At 44.8% G+C, this 27430-nt stretch overlaps 2 protein-coding genes across 2 annotated transcripts in view; one reads left to right on the forward strand and one right to left on the reverse strand.

Annotated features, from left to right (window-relative positions):
* Window positions 1-27430, reverse strand: part of cyb5d2 (cytochrome b5 domain containing 2) — a 592339-nt gene that overhangs the window by 315638 nt on the left and 249271 nt on the right. The window lies entirely within an intron of this gene.
* The window catches only part of zbtb16a (zinc finger and BTB domain containing 16a), a 163300-nt gene that overhangs the window by 49567 nt on the left and 86303 nt on the right, over window positions 1-27430 (forward strand). The window contains exon 3 of the mRNA XM_080780879.1: window positions 10934-11031. Coding sequence (XP_080637005.1) covers window positions 10934-11031 — 98 coding nt within the window. The remainder of the gene's footprint in view (window positions 1-10933; window positions 11032-27430) is intronic.

A 27430-nucleotide genomic window follows, 5' to 3' on the forward strand; every position in this document is an offset into this window, starting at 1 on the left:
CACACAGGTTGTTGACGCTTCAAGTTGCGAGCGGCGGCTTTTTATTGATGCAACAGGTGTTCTGGCTTGTTATGACTGCCGCGTCAAATAAGAACATATCACTTCCCTTGCTTTGCTTTCAAAATGGAAGCTAAAGTTATACACCTTTTGTGGTTTTTCTGTCGCTCGATGGAAGGTGATGCCGATGCATAATGCATGAGGTGTGAGGGAAGACTATGTCTGGCTGCTTTTTATAGACCTGCTGAAGCCCTGCTACTACACACACACACACACACACACACACACACACGCACACACACGTCTGAGCCAAAACCATCCCACTCCAGCATGCGCTCTAACCTCTCTTACAGATCAAGAAACCGGGAGCTGAAGAAAAACAGGAACAAGGCGAACTGGCAGCTTTGTCAAGAATAATATAACTAAAAAAACAACGGCACCACAAAACAGAAATGTTGACGTGCTATTTTCAGACACCCAAAAAGAGTCTGGCGCTTTTGATGTGAAAACCAAAAAAAGTCAGTGAGAGATGATGGGAGAGAACAGAGCGAAAGAGAGATGTATCAGAGACAGACAGATGCAGGGTGTAGAGAGCAAACGGTGCTTGTGTTGGAGTTTATCAGAATGTCTCTCTCCGTGTGATGTTACATGCAGCCCTTCATCTTTTTTGTTCAAGTTTATTTGTCTGCCGTGTTGTGTTGTGAGTGCTTTAATGGCTGAATTATACTTGGTTGCACACCGGTGCTTGCGCCAAAAATACCCGATCTACAAGCTCACAATGCGTCTATTTTCGGTGAGCGAAATGTCGCACAACAAAGTATAAATCTGGCACAACTCTCAGACGAGACAAGGCCGTCATTAAACGGGGGATTACAATGACACAGCCTCAAACTATAATCCTCAGCTTTTAGCTGCCTACTTTTAGCTGCCTACTCATGCCCTCAGATGTTTTGTCCTTTTGCCCTTGCAAATATATTTTTTCAACCTTTTGTAACCAACCGGGTGACTAAGAGTAAGTAGTTAACAGCGGAGGAGGGATTGGAGATCGTGCACGACATATTAATTACGACCACAGTCATGAACTGGGAACTACTGGGCAGTGCCACTGGAATAGGTAAAGCCAGTGGTTTGTGTTCTTGACCAAGGGCACCTTGACGGTAGTTTGTTTAACTACTGGGCAGTGCCACTGGAATAGGTAAAGCCAGTGGTTTGTGTTCTTGACCAAGGGCACCTTGACGGTAGTTTGTTTAACTACTGGGCAGTGCCACTGGAATAGGTAAAGCCAGTGGTTTGTGTTCTTGCCCAAGGGCACCTTGACTGTAGTTTGTTTATTTATTTTTTATATATCTTTTGGAACGGGGGTGGTGGATCATGCATCTCATTTAATTCCCTGGGCAAAGTTTCCCCCTGCCGCCAGTCTGGTGTTTTTGAACCGCGACCTTCCGGGCACAGGGTCGTTTTGCGAGATGGAAGCGAGGGCCGAAGGGAGAATGCGACGACGTGTCCCAGAGAACATGCTCTGTGCGTACTAGCTGTTGTCCAGTAGGTGGCGTACTATTTAGAGAACATGCTCTGTGCGTACTAGCTGTTGTCCAGAAGGTGGCATACTATTTCCCTGTTCATCCCCCATAACTTTATTGCCTCTGACGCGTGTATGTCTTCATATAAAATTGTCAATGTTAAAAAAATTGCTCAAATCCCAGCTCACCGCGTTGTGCCATGTTGTGAGCTTATAGATCATGGGCTATTTTAGAAATGTGTCATGCTGACAAAGTACATGTGGTTACATTCAGAATCGTACCTTCTAAGCATAGCAGAGATGCATGTGTCAAATGGCTTTGGGTCCTATACTGTACACATTAGAGTTCTATTGACCTCACGCACGTACACAGACACACACACACACACACACACACACACACACACACACTCACTCACTCACTCACTCACTCACTCACTCACTCACTCACTCACTCACTCACTCACTCTCTCACTCTCTCTTATTGCGGTTCGCTAGAACCATGCTTTGGATGTTAACGAGTATAAAGCGATTCATTTATTTGTGTGAGTCTGGCCTTTAAGCAGATGTTGCAAACAGTTCTGCTAGAAAGCCTCAATGATCAAATTGTGTGTAATATGTCCTCAGCGTAGCTCAACATCCTTGAGTACTACTGTAAACGGAACATCTTTCTTAATTTTCCGTTCACCGACTCCATTTTAACTTCTTTTAAACCGCTCTACTCGTTCCATTTAGGGTTATTTTATTTTTTTTCTCCTTTTGATTAAATACAACCCCGCCTGGCATCTCTCCAGATCACCCCCCCTCCCCCTCCGGGAGGAATTGAGGGTGGTAATCTTGGTGGCATTATAAATAACGGACAGTAGGTCTCTCTCTCTCTCTCTCCCTCCCTCCATCCCTCTCCCCTTTGGGCTCATTCTCTCCATTCCTCTCCTCTCGCCCTCGCCCCCCTGACTACTCATCTATGCTCAGCACGAGCGGTGCGGCGTGCGCGAGTGTGGCTGGAATTTATATCAACGTCTCCCTCGCAGGGGGAGATGGGTGGGTGGTGGGGGGGGGGGCCAGAGTCATTGATATGTGCGGGAGGACCTGGGATAAACAGCCCTACGCCAAGCGGCGTTACGCCGCCCCGCGCTTGATACATTTTGATTGAGCACAGACAGAGAGGAGAGGGAGGGGGGAGGAGATGGGGAAGCGGGCGGTGGGTGCAAATCAAATTGGGGAGGCTTAAAATGGGATGAAATGGGGAAGTGGGCGATATGGGGGTACAGGGGGGGGGATTCTTTTTTTTTTTTCTTCACCTGCCAATACCCCCAGCCTCACAAATTGAATACCCGTGTAAAATGTTGGGCACCGTGCGTGCACAGCTGTCAGACCAGACATACAGTATACTGTAGATATAATCGTTTGTGTGTATCTTTGGGTTGTTACCCCCCCACACCCCCTCCCCTTCTCGCTTCATAAACGATGTGTTTTTGTATTCTGGGTTCGGCTTTCTTTGTCTGTGTCCTGTTTTTTTATTTATTTTCTTCCTCTCCCCTCCCTCACCATCCCTTTGTTTTATAGATGCCCCCCCCCCCCCTTTCCCTTCCCTCTATGGTTGTCTGTGTGACTTGGTCGGCCCCTAATGGACTGGAAATTTCTGTGGAAAAAGACCCTCATCTCTCTCTCTCTCTATCTATGCTGTCTGTCCGTGTCTCTCCCCCCCCCTCTCTCCTCTCTCCTCCTCTCTCTCTCTCCTCTCTCTCCTCTCTCTCCTCCTCTCTCTCTCTCCTCTCTCTCCTCTCTCTCTCTCTCTCTCCTCTCTCTCTCTCTCTCTCTCTCTCTTCTCCTCTCTCCTCCTCTCCTCTCTCTCTCTCCTCTCTCCTCCTCTCCTCTCTCTCTCTCTCTCTCTCTCCTCTCTCTCCCTTCTCCTCTCTCCTCCTCTCCTCTCTCTCTCTCTCTCTCTCTCCTCTCTCTCCTCTCTCTCTCTCTCTCTCTCTCTCTCTCTCTCTCTCTCTCTCTCTCTTCTCCTCTCTCCTCCTCTCCTCTCTCTCTCTCCTCTCTCTCTCCCTCTCTCTCTCTCTCTCCTCTCTCTCTCCTCTCTCCTCTCTCTCCCTGTGTTGCTTGGGAGCCGAGAGGAGAATACCAAAATGAGAGGTGTCGGCAGGCAGCACACTGCGCCACTTATGGGCTGCATTAGGATCAAGCGCTGAAGTGTCAGTGAGTCGACTGGCACATCATTTTGGCTTTGTTCGCTATGACAGCAAGTGCATGTCTGCTGTAAGTGCCGAGGTGATCCCCGCTACCCGTTGCAGTCATCCTGAAACCTATCTGACTGGGATCTAACCTTCTGGGCTCTGAACCCCATTTTTTTTAAATCTTTCGAGTGCATCATCCGACATTCCATGGCCACCTTTTACCACTTTACTCTCAATCATCGTTTTTTTTAATTCACAGGTTAGTTCGGGTTCTTTCGTACACAGTTTAGCCTGATTTCACCTTTGTTCAATATTTCATTGGTTCTCAAACTTTTTTCATGTCAAGGACCACCACATTGCACTGTATTCGGCTGCAGACGGACTCCCCATTTTTTTCAAGATTTTTTTATTTTTTGGAAAATGGCAGATCTACAAGCTCACACCGTTGTGCACTTGCAGATGGGCTATTTTCAAAGAACTGATGTACAAAATAGGGGTTTTTGTGCGTCATTCACCAACTTTGCTTGGGATATATATCTAACTTTGCAGCATCTGCATTATTTATGCACTGAAAGTATTATTTTGTGATGGTTTTGCCATACGATGAGAGTGAATGGAAGCTTCCGCTTCCATGCTCTCGGGCGGCGCACAGAGGCAGCAGATAAAGATGATGGACAATATTTGGACTGGTGCCCAGTTACAAGTAGCTGTGTAACCCCGAGGTTCTACCAAAGTTCAACATCCTTTTACCTAACATCCTAGCCTCGGGACGGAATGTTACATATATTTTTTCGCAACCATTTTGTTTTTGTAGCACGTTTAAATGTCAAGACAAGATTTCCAAGTTATTCAGTGATTCTGCGGACCCCTATGGCATGCTCTTGAAGCATTCATCAAGTCAGCAAGTCGACAGCACTCTGGAGATAATATGACAAATGAGGTTTTCAGTTGGAACGTGTCAGCAGTGGTGGAAAAAGTACTCAAATGTTTTACTTAAGTAAACGTATCATTACTGCAATATGCTCTGTTAGTACAAGTCCAGAATTCAAAATGTACTTGAGTAAAAGTACAAACGTATTGGTATCAAAGTCGAAAGTACTAATTATGCAGAATGTTCCATTTAAAGTTCAAATGTATAAAGATCTTATGAACATAGCAGATCTACAATTACTAATTTTGAGCACTGCCAAGACCTCAGTGCCAGGCCTTTTCTTCTCATATTTACTTGCGTTTTAAGTAGTCACAGATTATTCATCTTCACTACGATCGCATTTGTAAATTCGTCCATCGGTTCAGTAGTTGCAATGGCGGTCAGCACTTCAGTGGAACGATACAGGAAGAGAGATCGACGTTCCAGGAATTTAACATGGACGTGTTTTGCGAGGAGAGTTTTAGCGATTTCCTTGTTCTTGGCTTCACTGGGACTCGGAACGGTGGATCAGAGGTTAGCTAAGATCGCCATCTAGTGGTAAAACTACAAACACAAAAACATGTGATTGGCAGTAAGGGCCTTTGTCTTGATCTGACACACAACCTGTGTTTATTTAACGGCTGAACGGAGAAACTGTGGGATTCATACACACTTCACTGTTAATTCCGAGGCCTGTGGCCCCACTCTGCCTACTTTTATTCCTCTTAACCCCAGCCTTCACTCCGTGCCCCATGCTTTATTTAAGAACATCATTTCAAGTCGTTTAAAGTCTCCTTTCACGAAAGCGTGGGGCGTATGGAAAATAGTAAAATAAAATAAAACGACAAAGATGAAAGGAGGGTTGAAGAAAGAGGACAGCGCTCAAGGCTGGATTTGAGAGGGAGAGCAAACGAGATGTGAAGTGAGGGATGTGGAGTGTCTGCAGTTTCTTTATATTTAGTCATTTTTGTTTGGACGTGGTGAATGTGAGATGTTGATCTCGAGGAGTGTTCCAGAGGCTGCTCTGGTGCGGAGGAGTCAACAACACCAGTCGTTTTGGGAAATCATAATGACTGTTTGGCACCGTCTCTGTCGAGTCCTTTTCAAAGGCGACTTCGAATAAAGTTGCGATGACTCAATGTGAAAAGTCCACTTGTGGTCCTTTTGGAACGTTTCGTTTTTCTGCTGCTGTTGTTGGTAGATCGGCAGCCAGTTTCTTGTGTAGCTTTCACCAAATATCTTGCTTCAGCTTTCTTATAGGTGCCACATTGTGAGTGAAGGGGCTTGAAGGATGGGTGGGTGGTTGCGGGGGGTGTGTGTGTGTGTGTGTGGGGGGGGGGGGAGGGTTGTCTTGCGATTAGAGGCTGTGTCTCGACAGCTGCTGTGCTAGCTATGATGTATGGCCGAGCAAGTCTACCGGCAAAAAAAGCAAGGAAAAAAAAGGAAAAGTTCAGAATTATATGAGGCAAGCTGTTACGGCTCAATAACACAGGCCTGTAATCTACTCGCGTTTCAAGCACACACACACATGTACACGTGTACACACACATACACACACACACACACACACACACACACGTACACATACACACGCGCACACACACACACACAGTGTGCACAGTCCTTGGTGGGGCTGCTTTACGAGGAAGCACACCACATGAGGTGTTCAGCATATGTTTTGTTGACATGAATTTAAAATTTATTGCCGTTGTCAAAAGTGACTGTTGGACAAAGTCGATTATTAACTGAGTAAATGGCCTGAGAGAGTTTTATGTGAACTTCCTTAATGGGTACACAGAAGGTCTGTTTGGAATCCTCAGGAGTGTGTGTGTGTGTGTGTGTGTGTGTGTGTGCGCACGTGTGTGCGTCTGTGTGTGCGTGCGTGCGTGTGTGCGTGCAGGGCAAATTTCTCGTAACCATGCACCTTATGTATATACTAAACTTTTACTAGTCTGCTCATATTGATATCCGACACATCTGACCTTGTGTTTTCCTTGTTCTCTATTTTTCCTCTTTCTTTAAAACTGCAAATGATAGGAGAGTGTATTACAGAATTTCTGCCATTTATCTTATTTTCCTTTTCTTTTTTTTTTATATCCGTAACACATTTTACTAGCTTATCGTCACAATACTGACACTGAGCTATTTCCCTGATGAAAAGAGCCATACTATTCGAGTATCAGAAAAACTGCCGATACCGCCTTAAAGAAAATCGGTATTGGCGAGTATGCGGATATCAATATGAGCAGACTAGTAAAAGTTTAGTATATACATAAGGTGCATGGTTACGAGAAATTTGCCACACACACACACACACACACACACACACACACACACACACAGCCTGCACACATGTGTGATTTTTTAATTACACACTGTCTGGTATTGAATATTTATATCGATATCGACTGATACACAAGTTGTGTATCATGGGAATGGGTATTGGGGTGGAGGGAAATGGTATGGGTCCATCTGTAGTTAAAATAATGACCCTGTTCATAAAGTGCAAGTCCAGATTTAATAATAATAATGTATTGCATTTTTATAGCGCTTTCCTATGCACTATGTGCCTATTCAAAGCACTTTACAATGGTTCATTCATATATTGGGAGGTGAAGCGGCGAACAGTCAACGCCGGCGTCCTCACTTCCCACTTTCACAAGACAGCGCCAGCCGACTCATTGGAGTCGATGTAGAGTTCAGTCTTGCCAAAAGACACTTTGACATGTAGACAGGAGTAGCCGGGATTCGAACCGCCGACCCACGGATCATTGGATGACCTGCTCTACCTGCTGACTATGAGCCACAGCCCAGATGTTATCAGATAAAGTGATGTGAGACTAGATAGCATGGTAACAGTGCACTTCTGCTGGATACTAGTACTCTTTCCCCGATGCAAACACACTCTGTTAAATGAATAGTTCTGATTATCTCTCACTCTCTCACACACACACACACACACACACACACACACAGCATTTATGGTAGAGATGCCTGACATGGGCCCCTCCCTCCGGCTCCTGTAATAAGTCCATCTATTCCTTATCAGTGCTCTGTCCGTCCAGGGGCCACAGTGCTCAGATTGAGGGCACACACACAAAAGCCCACCTGAAAGTAAGTGTGTGTGTGTGTGTGTGTGTGTGTGTGTGTGTGTGTGTGTGTGTCCTTTTAGAGTGTCCCCCCTTTCTGCCCTAAAGGCGTTTTACAGGGCTTAATTACTTACAGCTTGCCAAAGGGCTCTCTCATTTTGACTTCTAGTTTGTGGGTCTTTTCCACAAATCCTCCTCCTTGCTATGTCGGATACCGCTAATCTTTTTCTTTTTTTTGCCTTTATTTTTCTTCATTCTGCCTCTTTCCTTTTGCTTGTTTGTTATTTTTCTTCATTCTGCCTCTATCCTTTTTCTTGTTTGTTGTTGTTGTTTTTTCCTTCCATCTATCTTCGTCGTCCACTACTCTTAGTGTCTGGTCCACAAAGAGGTTTTCCGTCAATTAATCTTCATTCAAGTCACACACTACACTTCCTCACTTAATAACTCTAGCTGCCATTGTCATAAGACATGCTCTTCTCTCTTTCTCTCTCTCTCTATCTCTCTCTCTCTCTCTCTCTCTCTCTCTCTCTCTCTCTCATCCTTGCCGCTGCTCCTTCACCCCCCCCCCCCCCCCCCCCACCCATCCCTCTCGAAGGCACAAAAGAGAGCTGTAAATCAATTTGCATTCAACATCTGACATCAATCAGTCATGTTTTCGGAGCTTGGCACATCCTCCTTCTCTCTGCTTTCTTGTGAGACACCGTAAGATGGATGGCTGTCATCTCCCTGGAGTTGAAGCGGATCTCCTTATCAAGGGCATTGTTTCCCCAAGAAGAACGCTCCTCCATGGATCCTTTTTGTCTGAGTCTGGGCTACAATTAAACATGGACTGTATGACGTTTGTTCCTGTTTGTCGCACCATCGCTTTGTCAGCCATTAGACCACATTCATGTGAATGTAGAAATGTACAATTATTATAATTTTACACAATGCTGCCCCCTTCTCCGCAGACGCAAATCTTTGAATATATATTCTTTCACAGTAAATGTTTTGAACTCAAATATTTCCTTCTAGAAGACATTTAGAAGACATTTGTAGAATCTGATCTCAGGTCTTATCACTTCTATTTCCAGGTTTACCATATGATATGATGTTCAGTGATCGGTGTCAATATATACATATTATAATAATACATTGATTAACCTGATTAACTACTCACCGTAAGCCCTACTTTGCTATGTCATAGAACTTGTGTCGGACGATAATAGCTGATAGACAAGCTCACAACCTGTCGCATCGATGGCATTTTGAGCTTGTAGATCTGCCATTGTTTTACTATGGAAATCGATAGTCTTTTGATTAAATCATTTGGTTTGATGAACTGTTGCGCTCCTATAGTTCTGATCAATGAAAACACTCACAATGGGTTCAATTTAGACACCCCAGGCCTCGGGGGGTGCACTGGGTATAGCGTCAGTGGTTTCTAATCAAAGGGTTCTTTGTTTGATTCCCAAGAGGGGGAACATACTTCTGGTTGCGTTTTTTGGTAATTAATTGTCGTCAAGGTTAGTACCGTTACGTTTGGTCATGGTTTTGGTGTGTTTGGGGATGGACAGGGATGGCATTCACCATTCAGCCTGTGGGCCTGGGCCTGGGAAATTGCAGACACACGTTCACAAGTCTTTTTTTTTAATAACTTGAAGCTCCAAAGAGTGACATGTATGTTTGTATTTGTGCTGGGGTTGTGAGGGGGTAAAGAGAAAAAAAAGGGGGTTGAGAACGCTAACATATGTCCGTTTGTTTCTCTTGAGGCATGTGTTTGCAAGGAGGTGCAAACAATGAGGCAATGACGTCTCTGAGAACAATTACTCAATGCTTTAAGCATGCTAATAAAAGCTAATTTGGCTCCCCATTTGCCTAACGAATTGAAGGTGATGTTTTGGAGTCCTGTCCCCTCCCTACTACTAGGTTTGTCAGTCAAACAACAGATGAGTTTAACAGGGGTTGGTTGAGTGTTTCCTCAAGGACACACGCACGCGCCCCACTCTCTGATACCCCAATCTACACTGTGAAATCCCCAGTGATTTTTGCTTTGGCAATGTAAACGTATGTTATCTCATAATATCGATAAAGATATTGAATTGAATTGAATTGATTTAACTCTGAGAGTGTACAAATGGAACCATGTGTACACTTGCAGTGTTACAATTTTGCAGTGTTACAGTCCATTTGGTTCACAACTAATCAATACTTTAGGTAGGGGACACCCTGGGCGGGGGGGGGGGTCCCAGGATCCCACATTGAGAACCAGTGCGTTTTAATCATCCTATCCGACAAAACCCCTCTGTTTCCACTGCCTGTGTGGATGTCTATCAAAGCTGAAGTGGTGCGATAGACACCTTTTTGTGCAGTTGCGTGTTCTGATGTCTCGTCTTCAGAGCCTGAGTATTTGAAGTTCTCAGGAGGCTTAAGGCACTATGCTGGGGTTGTTTGGCAATTCATGTCACTGTAATTGCTTTGGAGCACTTTTCAGATCTCTCCCAGGAATAATAGTCCACACTTTGGCCCGAGCCTTGGGGTCTTTGAGGATTTCCTAGCGGAGACAAAAGTTTCGAGGTTCATCTTCCTTGTTTTTTTATGTCGTCTGTTGTTAGCTAGTTAGATACATGTACGCTTTGAGCCTTGTCCCGTGCCATCAAACACTGACCATGCAGTGAAAGGCAGACAGAATAACACATTGATTATAAATGGGCCATAATGCTAAGCAGCCGTCTGTCATGTCAGTGCTTGGGTCCAGGCCAGGGACACCCAGGGGGTCCTTGAGGGATTCCAGGGGGTTCGCAGGAGGCGCTGATATGCTCCTTCATTTTATCACCAAATATCATGCATTCATTCATTCAGCAGCAATTAGTTAATATGTAGTATCAAATGTGGTCCTTCATACAAAGGGCGTTCACAGTAAAGTGTATATTATTAATGGGGATGGGGGGTCCTTGACATCCAAACTCTGCTACACTTATGCCATATCACAATAGTACAATATCCAAAATTACAGACAATATCCAGTCTAATATCATAATATGGATATAATATTGATACTAAGGATGTCCCGATCACGTTTGTTTTGCTCCCGATCCGTTTCCGACCAGTGAAAAAAGGTAGTCGACAGACTTTCTTGGCCATAGTTATTAGTGGATGAAATGAACACCGTGCTTCTCCCCAGGAGACATTCCTGTTGAAGGTCCCTGTAGAGACCCTGACACTGAGGTGTGTTTGTTTTCTCTCTCTCCACCAACAGGAAGATGCACAGCGGAATGAAGACCTACGGCTGTGAGCTGTGTGGGAAGAGGTTCCTGGACAGTCTTCGTCTACGGATGCACTTGCTCTCTCACTCGGGTAAGAAACAAACAGATTTCTCATCTCATTTTTCCTTTCTTGTTTTTTTTTACCGACCCATAAAACGGCAAAGGACTTGAAAGGGCCTGTTTTCCAAACGTTGGTCTAACGGCAACTCTTGCACTTAATACTTTTATAGACGTGACTCAATAGGGTCTCGGTGAAGATGCTGAGAGCTTAGGAGCATCACACAACGCTTTTAAAATAACACTCAGCAGTGAGGCTAGCAGTGTGGGCAGACAGTTGAGGGATCATGACACAGACTTGGATCCACAACTGTTTGCTACATTCATATGGAAGGATCTCCTAATGCGCTCCACAAACAAAAAGCAGTTTTTGTCCTTTTTAACTTCGTGAACCCTAGCGTCCCTATTCTGGCCGTGTCATAATAGGCCAACATTTGACTAGAACGTTTGTGGTGTAAAACTGAGGATCTATAAGCTCACAAGTGAGCTGTAGATCGGTTATTTACAGGAGATATTTGTGTAGATCGGTTATTTCCAGCAAATACATTTGGTGTAGAAGGAAATTAGGAAGAGGACCAAGCATGGATCCCTGGGGGACCCTACCCTACTCAACTTGAGTATATATAGAGGTGTTTAAGTGGTCAAACCTGGTGAAACGTCAGTGGGAGTCTATGCAAGATGGCAGCCTAGCATCGGTGTGCATTATGTCCTGCAGCCTGGCTGAGTGGCTCTGTCTGCGACATTGGCAGTCTGAGAGCCGTGTAATTCAACACACAGACTGTATTGATCGACCCGGCCTGACACTCTCGCTCCTGGCGGTTGCCCCCCCCCTCCCTCCCTCCCTCCACCATCATCACCACCGCAAGCCCCCCCTCCACCCCCCGCATGCTATGGGGTCTACTTAGCACAGTCCTGGTTTTATGGGCCGGCCTTTCTTTTATAGGCAACAGGAGCTTCTCGCTCCCAAGGCCGTAAGTGCAGAGGGTTTATGGAAGCTCTGTAAAAGACATAGGACTGCTGGGGTCCCTCTGAGGGGACCTACCACCCACCCCCCCGCCCTCCTCCCCAAGCACGCCCACGCCACCACCAACCAACGCCATCCACACACCCGCCGCCATGTCCCAATGACCGGCACACTGTCCCGCTCCCGTCAGCCATGTCCCAGTGACCGGCACACTGTCCCGCTTCCGTCAGCCATGTCCCAATGACCGGCACACTGTCCCGCTCCCGTCAGCCATGTCCCAGTGACCGGCACACTGTCCCGCTCCCGTCAGCCATGTCCCAATGACCGGCACACTGTCCCGCTCCCGTCAGCCATGTCCCAATGACCGGCACACTGTCCCGCTCCCGTCAGCCATGTCCCAATGACCGGCACACTGTCCCGCTCCCGTCAGCCATGTCCCAGTGACCGGCACACTGTCCCGCTCCCGTCAGCCATACCAGCATGAACAAAAGGGGGACCAGTTCGTCTCCGCGGGGAGGTATACACAGCCGCCGTCTCGCTTGTTTGTTGTTTCCGTCGCGACAAGGCAGGAGCGTCGGCGTCAACAAATCGCCCTCCCGCCCCCTCTCCTCCCTCACCCCCCCTCCTCCCCCCGCCCGCCTCCTGCTCGAGAAACCCTGCCGAACGGTTAATTGCGCGCTTCATTTGTCCGTTCATAATCCGGGGCGAAACTTTAAAAAAAGAAATAACAAAAAAAAAACATGACTGAGATGGATGGTGACGCTCTTCGCTGTGCAAGCGGCAAACCGGAGATGAATGACAAACTCACGCTGTGCCAGTGAATTGGCTCCGCACACAAGCACAGCGTGTCGAGGAAAAAAAAACTGCTTCAATGGAATATTTTGTTTAAAATAACTCTTCCTCCTACCCCGCCCCTCCTCTTTCACCCAAATCCCTCACGCAAAAAGTACTGTATGCACACACCCCTCCAGTAGTCTCTGAAAGGCACACACGAGCTTCCTCCCCCGTCACATTCATAACGGGAGTATTGGACAAGCTGTGACATTTATGTATGTGATGGGTGTTATAAAGACATGGTGGGGTCAGACTGGCCCAGCCAGTTGTCCCTGCTCACAGCCATAATCATAGACTCTATAAGGCCGTGTTTCAGAGGCGCTGTTGTGTTTTCTGTTGAGGCACGCTGTGTGCAAAGGCAGGCCAGTGCCCGCTGTGGTGGCAAGGCTGAGCAAGTAAACAACACCGCTCTTACGGGCAGGAGTTATGACACAACGGGAGAGGTTTTTTTGGGGGGGGGGGGGGGTCAGTCAAGGCAATGTTGGCTGTAGATAATCGTTGCCGGTTATGGAAAGAAACTTCAGAAATAGCTTTTTTTTTAGGAGAGAGGGGAGGGAGAGATTATCCTCAAACTGTAATGCTCCAATTTCTGACATTAATCCAAATTGCCCGGCCTAGGTTTTCAGGTTCAGATGTATGTGGTCTTGGGATATTGCCGTGATAACGATTCAATCGTGTCTTATCCATAAATGGGTCGTTATATGAATAACATGTAACTGAGATGAACACATCAAGTATATACGAGTAACACGTGTAAACGGAGGAAGAATAATGAAAAATGTAATGAAATGTTTTCTCTCACAAGAGATAGTTGATCTTAATGCGAGGCAATCAATGAATCTTGGTTTGCTGTGAGAACGACTAGCTAAATAAAGCACTCTGAGTGTACCGTGTATGTATGCATGCCAAGCGAGATCCCCTTGCTGTGATTATTTAACAAATAATCCCTGATAACGCTCATGTCAACAGTACTGCACTGCACAAAACAATTCTATGCTTTAACTGTCTATCAAAGGGAAATAAACATACAATAATTAAAGCACTGTGATCTTCGCAGTGCAGTGTTTATTCGTGCTGCACGATTCGTGATCAAATGTGAATCTCGATTTTCCGCCACAAGATTTGAGATCACGATTCTCATTTTTTTCCCATGAAAATATTGTCTTTGGTCTGTAATTGCTGAACATTACTACAGTACATTCGAAATGTGGCACCTCGAGGCAACTACTGTGGCTTTAAACAGACACCATCAAAGTGCTCGACTTAAACGTCTCTCTTGTAGCAAAAACATAAAGGTAACTAAAATGAATTGGACAGCCAAATAGCGCTGCACAATTCTTGCTCAAATTCAGAAATCAGATTGCATAGGTGTCTGAATCTAGATCTGGCTCTTTCTTTGAGAATGTGCAGCACTAGTGTTTATGATATTTTGTTTGTTATAGCTATATCTGCTTTTTATTCACTGCAAAAAAGGGGACAGAATTCCAGACAGGCGGACAGATACTTAGGGAAATTTGTATACAAATAATCCAGGAAACATCTGTTCTCGTCACTTATGATTGCACATCACCTTGCAGCTGTACTGTCCCTCTGTCGCCGGCAGCAGCAACAGTTCTCAAAGTGGGACCCTCAGGGTTCCTTGAGGAATTTCCAAATGGACTCTTAACACTAATTATGCTAATGATATGGAATTATGCTAGTGGAATCAAAACCACGGGATGCCTTGGATGTGTATAGGCGTCTTTAGGTCCTTTTTATTGATATCAAACTCACTTCCTTGTTTACAGGCCGACAAAGGTTGTTCATAACTATAAATCTACGGCGCTCTCCATGGTTTTGATGTTCTGTGGTCATTTCTGACTTAAGCAAACACCTCGTTTGGAATAATAACGCTTCTAGAGACCCATAAGACCAGTTAGCGTGAGGTACTAAGGGCCTCCCGGTTTTATGGGGCAATGGAAGTCGGGGCCTTTCAGAGTAAAATCTGCCTCATCTGCGTGGCCCTCCAGCGCCTTTATTATGAACCAAATTGACCCTTAACGGGTCCATTTGGTTCCATTTGTACAACCTCGGAGTCACAGACCTGTTAACGGGGTCCATTTGGTTCCATTTGCACACCCTCTGAATTATAGGGGTCCTTGCTATTTAAAATGTTTGAGAAACCACTGGTCTGGAGAACGGATCACTGAGAATATGTAAACATAAAGAATGTGTGGCTAAATTAATTAATAATGAACCCCAGAGTCCCTACTTGTGGTTGAAAGTTGTATGGAAAAAAATTGATCTACAAGCTCACAACGTGTCAGATATTTGATGTTGAGGAGGGGCAAGTACAGAGCCCTGGGGGACTCTCCCGTCGAGGAAGTTTATAGTGGTTAAGTACAGCTGCATACTTTAGTTTACAGTATGTTATTAGCAGTCATTTAGGATAATTCCTCTCATGTTTCAATAGCTACGGCTCCAATATGTCTCTCTGTCATTTTAAAAGTGTCCGTTTCCTTTTTCTTTATTAAACCCCGAATGAAAATGAGTTCATGTCCAATAATAACAAAAGTGAGTGTTATTAAGAACATTGCTCAAATTCATTTAAAAAAGGAACACGGGCATTTTTAAGGGCAAAGGAAAAAGGAGCACACTTTTTTTCCCCCCTTCTGTTCTGTGACATGGCTTTCTTCAGATTTCATCAGCTCACCCTGATGAACCCCTGGTTGTGTCAAGCCAAACACGTTGGTGTTCATGATTCATTGTTGAGCTCGCCGTGTGTGTGTGTGTGTGTGTGTGTGTGTGACAGTGTGTGTGTGTGTGTGACAGTGTGTGTGTGTGTGTGTGTGTGTGTGTGTGTGACAGTGTGTGTGACAGCATGGCATGTATCAGGAAGAAGTATCCCGTCAGGCAATTTATAAACGTGCACTTTAGCAATTGTAAATGTCAAGGAGTTGTTGCGTAGACATTTTCTTATTGGTATTGCGCTCCAGTGGGATATTTCAGCCATGTTTCTAAGTACCTGTCTGCCCATCTGCAGGCTCACCTCACTTAACTGATGCAAGTTTGCTGAGAGCCCCTGTAAAATGTAAAATGAGTGTAAAATCTGCATTACTTAATTTACAAGATGTCTACACAAAATTATAGAATGTGGAGGAATTGTACCACATCAATCGTATTTGAAGTCAAAATATTCGAAGTCTTGGGTCTGAGATGCTAAATCTCATCAAATGGTGGTCCGTGGCTCAAATTCTGAATAAATTATGAACCTTGAATGATGAGGGTTGAAAACCACTGCTCTGGGAAGAAGCACAAACTCTCCTCATCCGATGCGATTGCGTGGAAGATGTGGCCAATATATTTTTAGCAACCGTGGCAACAAGTGCACAAACTTTTTCTTCTTCTCCTCAATGCAGAGCAGCCTTGACGCACACAGCCTGTGCTCGCATCAGTGTTGACTCACAGGGACTTTGGTCTGGCGTTTAAAAGGCAGACAAGCTCTTCAGTCGAGCAACAGCGACAGGCTGTCCTTTTATTTTTTTCTCCCCCACACCCTTTTAAACCTTTTTTTCTTCCTCCCTCCATGCACCACGTGTGACAATGTGTGCCTTGATATTCACTTATTTATTCTCTTTATTTCTTTCATCACACCCCGGTCTCTCTAACGGCAACCTCACCTACCCCTGAATCCCCCCCTACACCCCAATATGCCTACACGCAGCACGCTCATATAACCTCATCACTGCCACCTCTTCACCTATAGAGCTTATACCAAAAGACTAAATAGTCGGGAGGCGGTGCATGCGAGCCGGCTGGCAGGGAGTGTTCGGGCGAGAGAGAGAGAGCGAGAGGGACGGTGCAACGACGGGGTGAGCGGCGCGCAGCCCTTTTTGGTATGCGCGGCGTGCCGTGGATGTGTACCACTCCAGACGCGGCTGCCCCCCCTCCCCTCCCCTCTCTTCCTGAGCTTACAGAGCGTGCCGTCTCTCCCCGTGTCTGTCTCTCTCTCCTCTCTCCCGCCCCTCCCTCTCTGTGTGCTTGTTTTATCGAGGACTTGGCGGCTCGCCAGTCTGGGCTGCTTGCCACCGCTGAGGGTACAGTATGTACAGTCTATCTTGTGCCAGCTTTTTTTCCCCCTCGCTCTCTCTCTCTCTTACCACATTGTTGTTTGTTATGAGTGGTATGTGTGGTGTGTGCGACTGTGTGTGCGCACGCGCGAGTGTGTGTTTATGATTGCCTGAAATGCTGTGTGTGTGTGTGTGTGTGTGTGTGTGTGTGTGTGTGTGTGTGTGTGTGTGTGTGTGTGTGTGTGTGTGTGTGTGTGTGTGTGTGTGTGTGTGTGTGTGTGTGTGTGTGTGTGTGTGTGTGTGTGTGTGTGTGCCTGACATGCAGTGTTGCTCGGGGATGGCGGCTGGGCTGAAAGGGAAAGCACATTGTGGCGTGGAGGGCTTTAGAGGCGGGGCGGCGGTGCAGACAGTGGTCCGGTGCGAGTATGTGGGGGGGGGGTTTGGGGGGCTCGTGTCGTGACTCAGCCCCTAGCTATCGGGAAAGTATAGATAGCCCCCTTGGCTCTCTGGAGATATAGGGTTGGGATCCGGTACCACCACATTGAGGATCCGGGGGTGATCTGTTCGTCCATCACATTTTGGAACGGTCTTTTAATCACATTGTCAGAGCAGCTGTGTGGACTTCACGTCTCGTCTGCTATGCAATTACAATACCGGTGGTTCTCAAACTTCTTTTTTTAATTTCAAGGACCATCACCATAACTCTTCAGAGTGTACAAAATGCAACCCAAATGGACCCTTGTTACGGGTCCAATTGGACCCTTGTTATGGGTCCAATTTGGTTCCATGTGAAATGCAATGACCCCAAAAGCCCTTAGCACCAAAAACCTGATTTGATCCAGAACAAACCCATGAATGTTTTCCATCAAGATTTCATCTCTGCGCCTTTTATACAGTAGCTTAAGAGCGCTAATCCTCTGTTTACACTACATACATGCTAAAGAATCAAAAGCTTAACCACATAATTGTGTGTGCGCGTGCGTGGGTGTGCATGCGTGTGTGTGCGGGGGTGTGTGTATGTGTAGCTGTTTGTTTATGCATTCGAGACTCATGCAATGGAAAACAAAGGTTTTACTCTTTTTATTTTTTAAAGTTGCCAAAGAATGGCAGCTAGTACAAGGTCCAGAGGTCAGAATGCCAACTTTACACACACAATCAATATAGTATTTTAAGAGCAATAAGGTACTGAATTTAAGCAGTTGCAGAGCTTTTGCTGTACCAGACAAGGTTGTGTTTCTCTGTTCCTGTACATAGTAAAGTGTTCTTTAACGCCATCCCTGCTAAGGGCGACTTCGGACAAGAAAAATATGCTCGTAGATCACCTAGACAACATCGGACGAGATAAGGGTTTATAATAATAAATAATGATTCTTACGCTTCGCTTCCGTGTTGGCAACGTCGTTGATGTTCAATGTAAAAAAAACACGATTCAATTGTTAATCGCTATTATTTGTGTGACAATTAATCGTCAACTTCAATTTGTAATGGTGACAGCCTACCTGTTCTTTATTTGTAATCGTGACAGCCTGCCAATGCCAGAAACCAAAGAAGAGTTGCAACTCTAGTATGATGCCAATGCACATCGATTGAACTGATAAACTATAGATTTTAATCAAATAAATTATCACGTATAGCAACTAGCAAGGCGTTGATATACTCATATAGCCTACTGTATGTCGTCTGTCGGGTGGAATGTCTGAAACAGTTTTTTGTTTTTTCAGGATTCAAATAAAAAAATAAGGTAGCAAATCGACAAGCTCAAAAAGTTTGCAGATCTGCTACTTTTATGTGATGCTATAATTCTACAGCATCAAGTATGGCGTTAATTTACTACAAAACATGCTTCTTAATAATTCAATGAATTGGACAAAGTGTTCAATAGGATAAAATTGGAAATACTCCAGTAAAGTAAAAGTACCTAAAAATTGCCTACCACCAACAGTATCTGTAATCTACTATTGCCTTTATCAGCCCACACACACATGCACGCGCGCACCCACGTGCATGCACAGTGCTGCTATATGTACTGTACTGTACTGTACTGTACTGTACTGTACCCTGACATTAACCCACCCTGTGTACACACCCAGCAGCACTTATCCCCGCCTCGAGTCGGAACTCTATAAACCCTAACTCTTATCAAAATATGACCCCGCTGACACATCAGTCACGCATTCTAACATGCAAAAACTGTTCCATACACAGTCTATGAATAGTGGCACATGTACTGTACATTCTAACATGCCAAACCTGTTCCATACATGGTATATGAACACTGGCACACACATACAGTATACGTCTACTGTAGTCTACAGTACTTACATAAACCCCTTTAGATTTACAGTCAGCTGTCAATGACACTACTGTTTAAGCAAGTATTTATTTTTCCTGGAAAAGTGTTTTTTGGGCGAACCGTGAAGCCCAATTCAGACTTTAGAAGATTAAGCTTAAACTGTCCTACTGTTCAACAAATGGAGAAAAGCAGGGTGATGTGCCAACATTTCATACATGAGATAATATGAAGCCTCATTTAAACATGGGAGTACAATGGTGTCACTGAAAGTAACAGATTTGATTGAATACTTTATTAGTCAGAAATACAGCACATGGTACAGAAAGACATTAAGGCTAAAATCATAACACAAAAAAGTCCTGCATGCATGGTGACTTTCCATTGTGGTCCGATGCATTCAATTCATCAACAGTGAAAGATACTGAGGTGGGAATTCTGATGGGAACGCAATTTACAGATCTGTTCTCGATGTATGAGGAATTTAAGCACAAACTCTGTTTTAGATTTATACTGATGAAGGCTGGATAACAGAAACATTTGTCACCTTAAGGTATACAGGTTCTTTTTTTTCTTTTACCAAAAATGGACCTTTTAATTCTGACTGCAACCCTCCCATGTTTTTGATTTAATGGACAGTTTATTCGGGCAAAACACCTGAGTGGTTTGAGGTATAGAGACAGAGTTTGATGAATTTTCTTTAAGGTCACTTTTCAGCAGTGGTTCCTAAATTTCTTTAGCCCGTTACCCAAAAGACATTTGATGTCTCAAAAACAAAATGTAGGAAACCAGAAAATAAAGGCACCCATAACATTGTCTCCGCGACCCGCCGAAGAGCATAGCAAACAGTGTCAAGTCCTGGATCGGAAGTTGGCAGAATGCACTGGACTCGGGCAACAGCCAGAGTCCCTTCATTTTAGATCGTTTTTTATTAATAGTACAACATAAACATTAGATACTTTAGTTGTTACTGTACAATACTTTAAAACAGTTGGCATTTTGCACACGTTCCTAAAATTGCTGATATCTGCGCCGCCCTCGTTGAAAACAATATATTTCCATCTCCAGCTTGTCACTGTCTAGGCTGCATGAACAGAGCTCTAGCGCTAAGTTTTCTGCCCCCTCAATGTCGTAACTCTGTCCTACTCTATGGCTCTGGCACTGTTTACATACCAACCCAGAGAAGCCAGGATATTTGCTATTGCTAGCCTTAATGGACTAGTTAACTAGTTAATGGCCAATTGCCATCTTTGTAAATTTCATTAAGTTTACAGTGACCCTATAAAAAAAGCCACAAGCTCTAATGAGCTGTGTATAAAGTAACTGAGTAACTTTTATTTTCTTTCCCCACTCTCCAAAGTTGCCCGTTTTTTCTTTCCCAACTTGCAGCCGCGCGAGTAGTATCTGATCCCCTGATATAATCTGTCTATTAATTCTCCATTCACCAGACTTGACATCTAATCCTGGCCTGTGTGTGTGTGTGTGTGTGTGTCTGTGTCTGTGTGTGTGTGTGTGTGTGTGTGTGTGTGTGTGTGTGTGTGTGTGTGTGTGTGTGTGTGTGTGTGTGTGTGTGTGTGTGTGTGTGTGTGTGTGTGTGTGTGTGCGCACAATATAAATGGACAAATCATTAAGACAGAGAAAAATGCAAGGCATTTGGAAACGGACGGTGGGGGTGTTTGGGGGGGGGGGGGGTTCTTTAAACCATTCCTCTTTCTCTCTCTCATTGCATTTATACTTTATACACGTTGTCGCACGCCCAACGCACAGCGTTTTGACATTGCATATTGGCTATTTTCGGCGAGTGACAACGTCATACGATGAAGTATAAACAAGGCCTCTCTGTGTGTGTGTGTGTGTGTGTGTGTGTGTGTGTGTGCGTGCGTGCGTGCGTGCGTGTGTGTGTGCGTGCGTGCGCGCATGTGCTCGCTCGCTCTGAGCTGGGCTGCATGTTTTCGGGCAGCGTGCCAGCTCTTCCCTCAGTGTGATGACATCATGGCTGTGCCGGCAGGTCTGGATGTTCTGCCAGCATTCCAGAGCATTTATGATTGCTCGCAGATGTGTGTCCAGGAACACACTGTACTGTACCCAAACCCAGAAATTAATGAAACTTGACTGCCTTCCAAACCACAAATTCCAAAGTGTGTGTGTGTGCGTGTGTGTGTGCTCGCTTGTGTGTGCACGCCTGTGTACACGTGTGTGTGACAGAGAGAGAGAGAGAGAGAGGAGGCTCATGGGAAGGGGTTCGGCTGGGGTGAATGATGCAGAGGGAATGGGGGGGGGGGGGGGGGGGGGATATTAAAAGCACAGTCCTGAATACAGAAGCGCGGGGGTGGGGGGGAAAGACACGAGATTTTTCTTTTTTTTTATCATCCAGTGTTTCATTTTTTTGATGGTTTAACATTTACATTTTCACCACATCTGACACTGCTGTGACATGCGCACACACACACACACACTCTCTCTCTGTGAGTACATTCGGGATGACAGACAGACTGAATAAGTCGTGGAATTGTTGCTCCTGGTTTTTGGTAGCATACAGTAACCGTAATATAACCCCTTACCACCACCACCCTCCCCTCTCCCACATTAACAGAACCAATACACATGTATTTCATTACTATACTTGTGAGGACATGTATTTATTAGGACGGCATTGAAGAAAATAGGCGGTGTGTGTGTGTGTCTGTCTGTCTGTCTGTCTGTCTGTCTGTCTGTCTGTCTGTCTGTCTGTCTGTCTGTCTGTCTGTCTGTCTGTCTGTCTGTCTGTCTGTCTGCTTGACTGACATTGCCGCACGCAGCTAATTATAACATAGGGAAAACCGGTCTATCCCATTGAAGCCAGATTCTACAAATATCTGACAGTTTTCTGAAAAACCTATGCTTCTATGTCAGTGGTCAAAACTATTTCAAGTCAAGAACCCCAAAAAATTTAAATGACCGCCGATCCCCATCTGAAAATATGTTGTTCCAGGGCAAAGATAATTTCTAATAAACAACCATTTCTCATGGACCAGGAAAATCGTTCCACACAATGTATTATTTCTCTAATTCTACTATACTTGTTGGGAACATTTGGTCCTCACGAGTGTAGTAATAAAGTTACAGTACGTACGCGCACACACACGCACAAAACCCTCTCTGTAGTACTTCCCTTGACCTGCTGATGTACTGTTTAAAACAACAGGGGAATCGCACGCTGCCAGATGCATTGTAAAGGGGAGTGTGTGTGTGTGTGTGTGTGTGTGTGTGTGTTGCAGACAGACGGTATGATGTAAGGTTCAAGGCGTAATACTGTGGTAATATTCCATTCCCTGTCAGGCTGAACGCCTATTTTATTTTATGTTTCTCTCTGGAAAGAGAGTGAGAGCAATGGTGGAAAGTGACAGTGAAGTACATTTACTCAAGTGCTGTACTTATATTACAGTATGGACAATATCAATAACTTTTACTTTACTATTTTCCATTAATTTCCTTCAATTCCACTACATTTCGGAGGCTAATTTTGCCTTTTTACTCCACTGCAATGATGTGAAAGCTTTAGTTATTAGTTTACTTTCGGATACAAAACATACATTGGATAATCCAGCTCTATTTTCGGCTGTTAAAAGTAGCTGACATCCCCTATGCGACAGATTTGTATATGTTTTGAAAGAGTTTGTGAAATTCTCACATTCTCATTAATGAGTACACTTTTACTTTTAGGAGAAGGAGTCTGCACACTGTTTTGTAGCTCCCACAGGAGATTTATTTATTTAGAAGGATGACAACGTTTCGACCCCTCATGGGTCTTCGTCAGGTAGACTTTTACTTTTGACACATTAACTACATTTTGATGGTATAATACTTTTGAATGCAGGACTTGTACTTGTAACAGTATCTCTGCATTGTGGTAAAAGAGCAGAACACTTCATTCTTCTGGGAGACAGAGGGAGGGAGAGAGACCCTAAAGACTGCTAATCATTATGTGTATTCCTGCGCTATCTGCATCGAGTGATCTCGGTAACCTACATGGAAATTGATTTATTGGAGATTCTGACTTTGTACAATTGACAATTGTACGGATATTTTGTTTTGATTGTATTATTATTGTTAAGCTTTTTGCTTTTCAAAGCCCATTGAATGGAGAGAGAGAGAGAGAGAGTATTCTTTTTTTTTTTTTTTTTCAAAATGAATGCCCTCTTTCATCATACAACAGTTCACACTAAAGTGTTGAACATGTTTGTTTGAAATGATAATTAAAACAGGATCGGTGTTGTTGGATATCATCTCTGTCGGGGGGGAACCTCATATGTCCAAAACTGTTACTGTTACTGATTCAAATTCAAAGGGTAGCAGAGCGACAAGCTGGAAATGCATAGTGTATGTGACACTATCGTATGATCAAGTTGGGTGGTGGCTCCCAAAGTGGGGGTTGGGGTTAATTTGGAGTTGACCCATTATGACCTGGAACACATCTGTGTCACCTTATAGCTTTTAACCACTTTAACCATTATTTGAAACTTTAGCGGTTGAAAATAAAAAAATCTAGATCTTGATCTAGATCTACAAGCTCATAGCACGTGCTCATAGCGTGTGCCACGGTACAAGCTTGTAGATCTTCTATATTTGAAAGATTGTGAATATATATATAATATATTCTTTCACAGCAAACGTTTTTAATCTAATCTTTGCTTCTAGGGGGGTCCCTGGAACAAAATATATAGGGGTCTGCGTCCATATACATAATATTTTTGAGGGTCCTTGACATGAAAAGGTTTGAGCACCACTGATCGGTTTTTCAGAAAACTAGAAGGCATTTGTAGAATCTGGTCTCAGTGGTCTTAAAGGGGTTCATTTATGGGGGGGAAAAACCCCACACAAAAAGTAAAAATGTGGACATAAGAGGTTTCACGCGACGACATAGTCATACGTGGTTTCCAGGCAACAGCGACGGCAGAGAACTTGTTACCCTGGCTGGCCATCTGCAGGTACATCGAACGTGACTTCACTGGAAACACTGTTCCTTCTCAGCGGCAGCCCAGCCTGCACTCTTTAACGTGGGAACTCAATGTACCTGTGTCTGTGTGCAGCTTTGATGCTGCTGCTTAGAAAAGCCACACTGCACCCTTACGCACGGAATGGCTTCCCGTATGTGACGTGTGTACGCACTAATACAACCCTGGGTGTTAATCAAACCACATGAAACACTAGCCTGAACATTCTGCCATTTACTCATTTAACACCGATATCGCCTTTTGACACCACCTGGTCCAAACGCTCTCTGCGCCGAGATCGCCTTTGACGCCTATATACTGTGTTCTGTGCACTCTCGTAACACTGGCTGTGGTGCGCTAAAAAGAAAAAAGAAAACTGAAATAAAAATTTCTTTCATGACCAAAAGAATAAGGTTGCGAATACAAGCGGCCGAAATGAGCTTTCTTCGACGGGTGGCTGGCATCTTCCTTAGAGATAGGGTGAGAAGTTCAGTCACACGAGAGAGACTCAGAGTCGCTGCTTCTTTGCCTGGAAAGAAGCCAGCTCATGTGGTTCGGGCATCTGCCTCTCGGGCGTCTCCCTAGGGAGGTCCTCGAGGCACGTCCCACTGGGAGGAGACCCCGGGGCAGACCAAGGCGCAGTTGGAGGGAACACATCGACTCACTGGCCTTGAAACACTCGGGATCCCCCAGGAGGAAGTCACTGATGCTCTGGAGAGGGAAATCCAGAACACTCTGGTGGAGCTGTTGCCCCCGCGACCCGACTATGGATAAGCCGTTGAAGATGGATGGATGGATAAATGAAAATTCCGCTTTCAAATTCTCGCCGTATTAAATGACTGGCTGGCGACCCTGGAGTACACAATTCAGACAACAGATGGGGGTGTCGGTGCTAAATTAGTTAATAGCCAATCTACAAGCTCGCAAGGTGTCGCATTTGCGACACGTGAGCTTGTAGATCAGCTATTTTCACAGAAGAGATTTTAGTGTAGAGAGGGGAAGAAATATCGGGCCTAGTATAGACTAGCCTTGGGGGACCCCAGTTAACTAAGTATAAACGGAAGTGGTTAACAAAATAATTTATGGAACGGTCAATTTGGTTCCTTTTGTATATTCTTCAGAGTTACTCAAATAGATTCCTGACACCAGTACAATCTGTTAAAGCTGGTCAATAATATATAAATGGTATGTTGTTGTGATATGATGCTATAGACTAGTGTGGGATGTTGGATATTGTTATATGTCATAAGTGTTGTCTTTTCCTGCTTTCGATAGCTGCATTTTCAGTAAAGTGGTGTAATTTTCTCAACATAACCACGAGACAGTCCTTGCTGTTCTGTTATTTACCTTTTGCCCACTTAGTTATTAGAATAGGCATTGCTGCTTATTACAACCCAACATGTCATTGTGTGAATACAGTATGTTCTGAAAGTGCCAGTACTGCCAGTGCTATTCATCCCCACAGTATTGTCACAATGCGTATTGTGATGTATTTGCTCAGAAATCTAGTGATATTTCATTTTGTCCATATAGTCCTTAGTATAAGTTTCACACTGAGAGTAGACTGAGAGAGTTCTAGGTTTAGGGTCCATCCAGCTTTACACTCTAACCATGTATCGCTATACAGCATTGGTTCTCAACTATTGGTCCGGGGACCAATTGTGGTCCTTGAGGGGCTTCCATGTGGTATAGACTAGAGCAGAAATTCCTTAAACTAAAGGAGAAAAACTAGTGAAAATAGCAGATCAACAAGCTTCACTAGTTTGAGTCCCGGGAGAATATCTAATTTCTGTTTTGGGTCAGAGGCTAAAAGGTTTGGGAACCACTGAAACAGAGTACCATTCATTTAGAAACCAAATGGACCCTTACAGGTTTCATTTTACGCTCTCAAGAGTTAAATTATTGTTAAACATCTGCATTACTTAATTCACAAGAAGTCTAGACAATTAGAGAATGTAGGAGAATTGTTTTAGTTTCCGAACTTAAACGACTACAACCGGTGTACAATTACCAGTGTTGTAATCCCATTCATATACTGTAATCACATAACTCATAATAATTCCCCATCGGCCAATCACATCCCTTGCCATGAACAGCATAACCTTGCGAAGGTGGTGACAGCGAAAGCTTAAAAATCGCCCGTTCTATTTTCAGATCCAACAATAAACCAACGAGAACTTGATCTTATTTCTTTTATTACCACGTTATTGCAAGCTTTTAAGTTCTCTTTCGGTTGCCAAGTAGCGAATGGCCCCCGTGCTCCCCTAATGGGTGTAATTTGGTATTCCACGGTGATGCCAGGTTTTATTTTTGTCACGGCACAGACACAGAGTGTTTTGATGGAGGGGTTGATGGCTGAAACGGCTGCTGCATCTACCAAAGGCTGTGTTTCTTTTGTGTTCTTGTTTTCTTTTTTTCTTTTTTCTTTTTTTTTAAGCGAGCCAGAGAGAGGGAGAGTTTTACGGGCTCTCACAGTACAGTACACAGTGTGCCGTCTGCCTCAAAAACAAGAACACAGCCCATTGAATTTTGGATTCCCTTCATCATTCCACCGCCCCCCCCCCCCCCCCCCCCCCCTTTCCTCCTTAGCAGCTCTGTCAGCTGTGGGGTAGCCTGTGCGTGCGTGCGTGTGCATGTTCATTTTACACAGTGCACGAATGTAACCAAATGGACCCTTACAGCCGGGTCAATTTGCTTCCATCTGTGCAGTGTGCACTCTCTCTCAGACTTATAAATGGATGGATTTTACAGTACACATAACAGTCGGTTGCTCCAACAAGTTAACAAATTGTGGGCGGCTGTGTGTACTTGTGTGTTTCTTCTTTTCGGGGGACTTTGACCTGAACGTGTACTGCTCCAAGGAGGCTGGGAATGGGATCAGGTGCAAAGGAGGGATCCTTGGAGCCGCGTTCGTCCTTGACACAATCTCAGGGCACACGCAGGACAGGACAACGGAAGGGCAGGGTCTCGGAAGGGCAGGGCACACGCAGGACAGGACAACGGAAGGGCAGGGTCTCGGAAGGGCAGGGTCTCTGAAGGGCAGGGTCTCTGAAGGGCAGGGTCTCTGAAGGGCAGGGTCTCTGAAGGGCAGGGTCTTGGAAGGGCAGGGTCTCTGAAGGGCAGGGTCTCTGAAGGGCAGGGTCTCGGCACTTATCTAGACGCCAAAAGCCAATTTATTATTTCCGAGGTATATTGACAAATCACCATTGTCGTCCCGGGAGCCCCACATAGACCTGTCACCACCTGACATGTGACACCGTAGTTGCAATTGATCACGGACTCGTTTTCAAATGTTATTTATCGGTGTAGGTTATGAACGCTCC

Source organism: Protomyctophum bolini (assembly GCF_963924005.1).
Source record: "Protomyctophum bolini genome assembly, chromosome: 13".
Lineage (NCBI taxonomy): Eukaryota > Metazoa > Chordata > Actinopteri > Myctophiformes > Myctophidae > Protomyctophum > Protomyctophum bolini.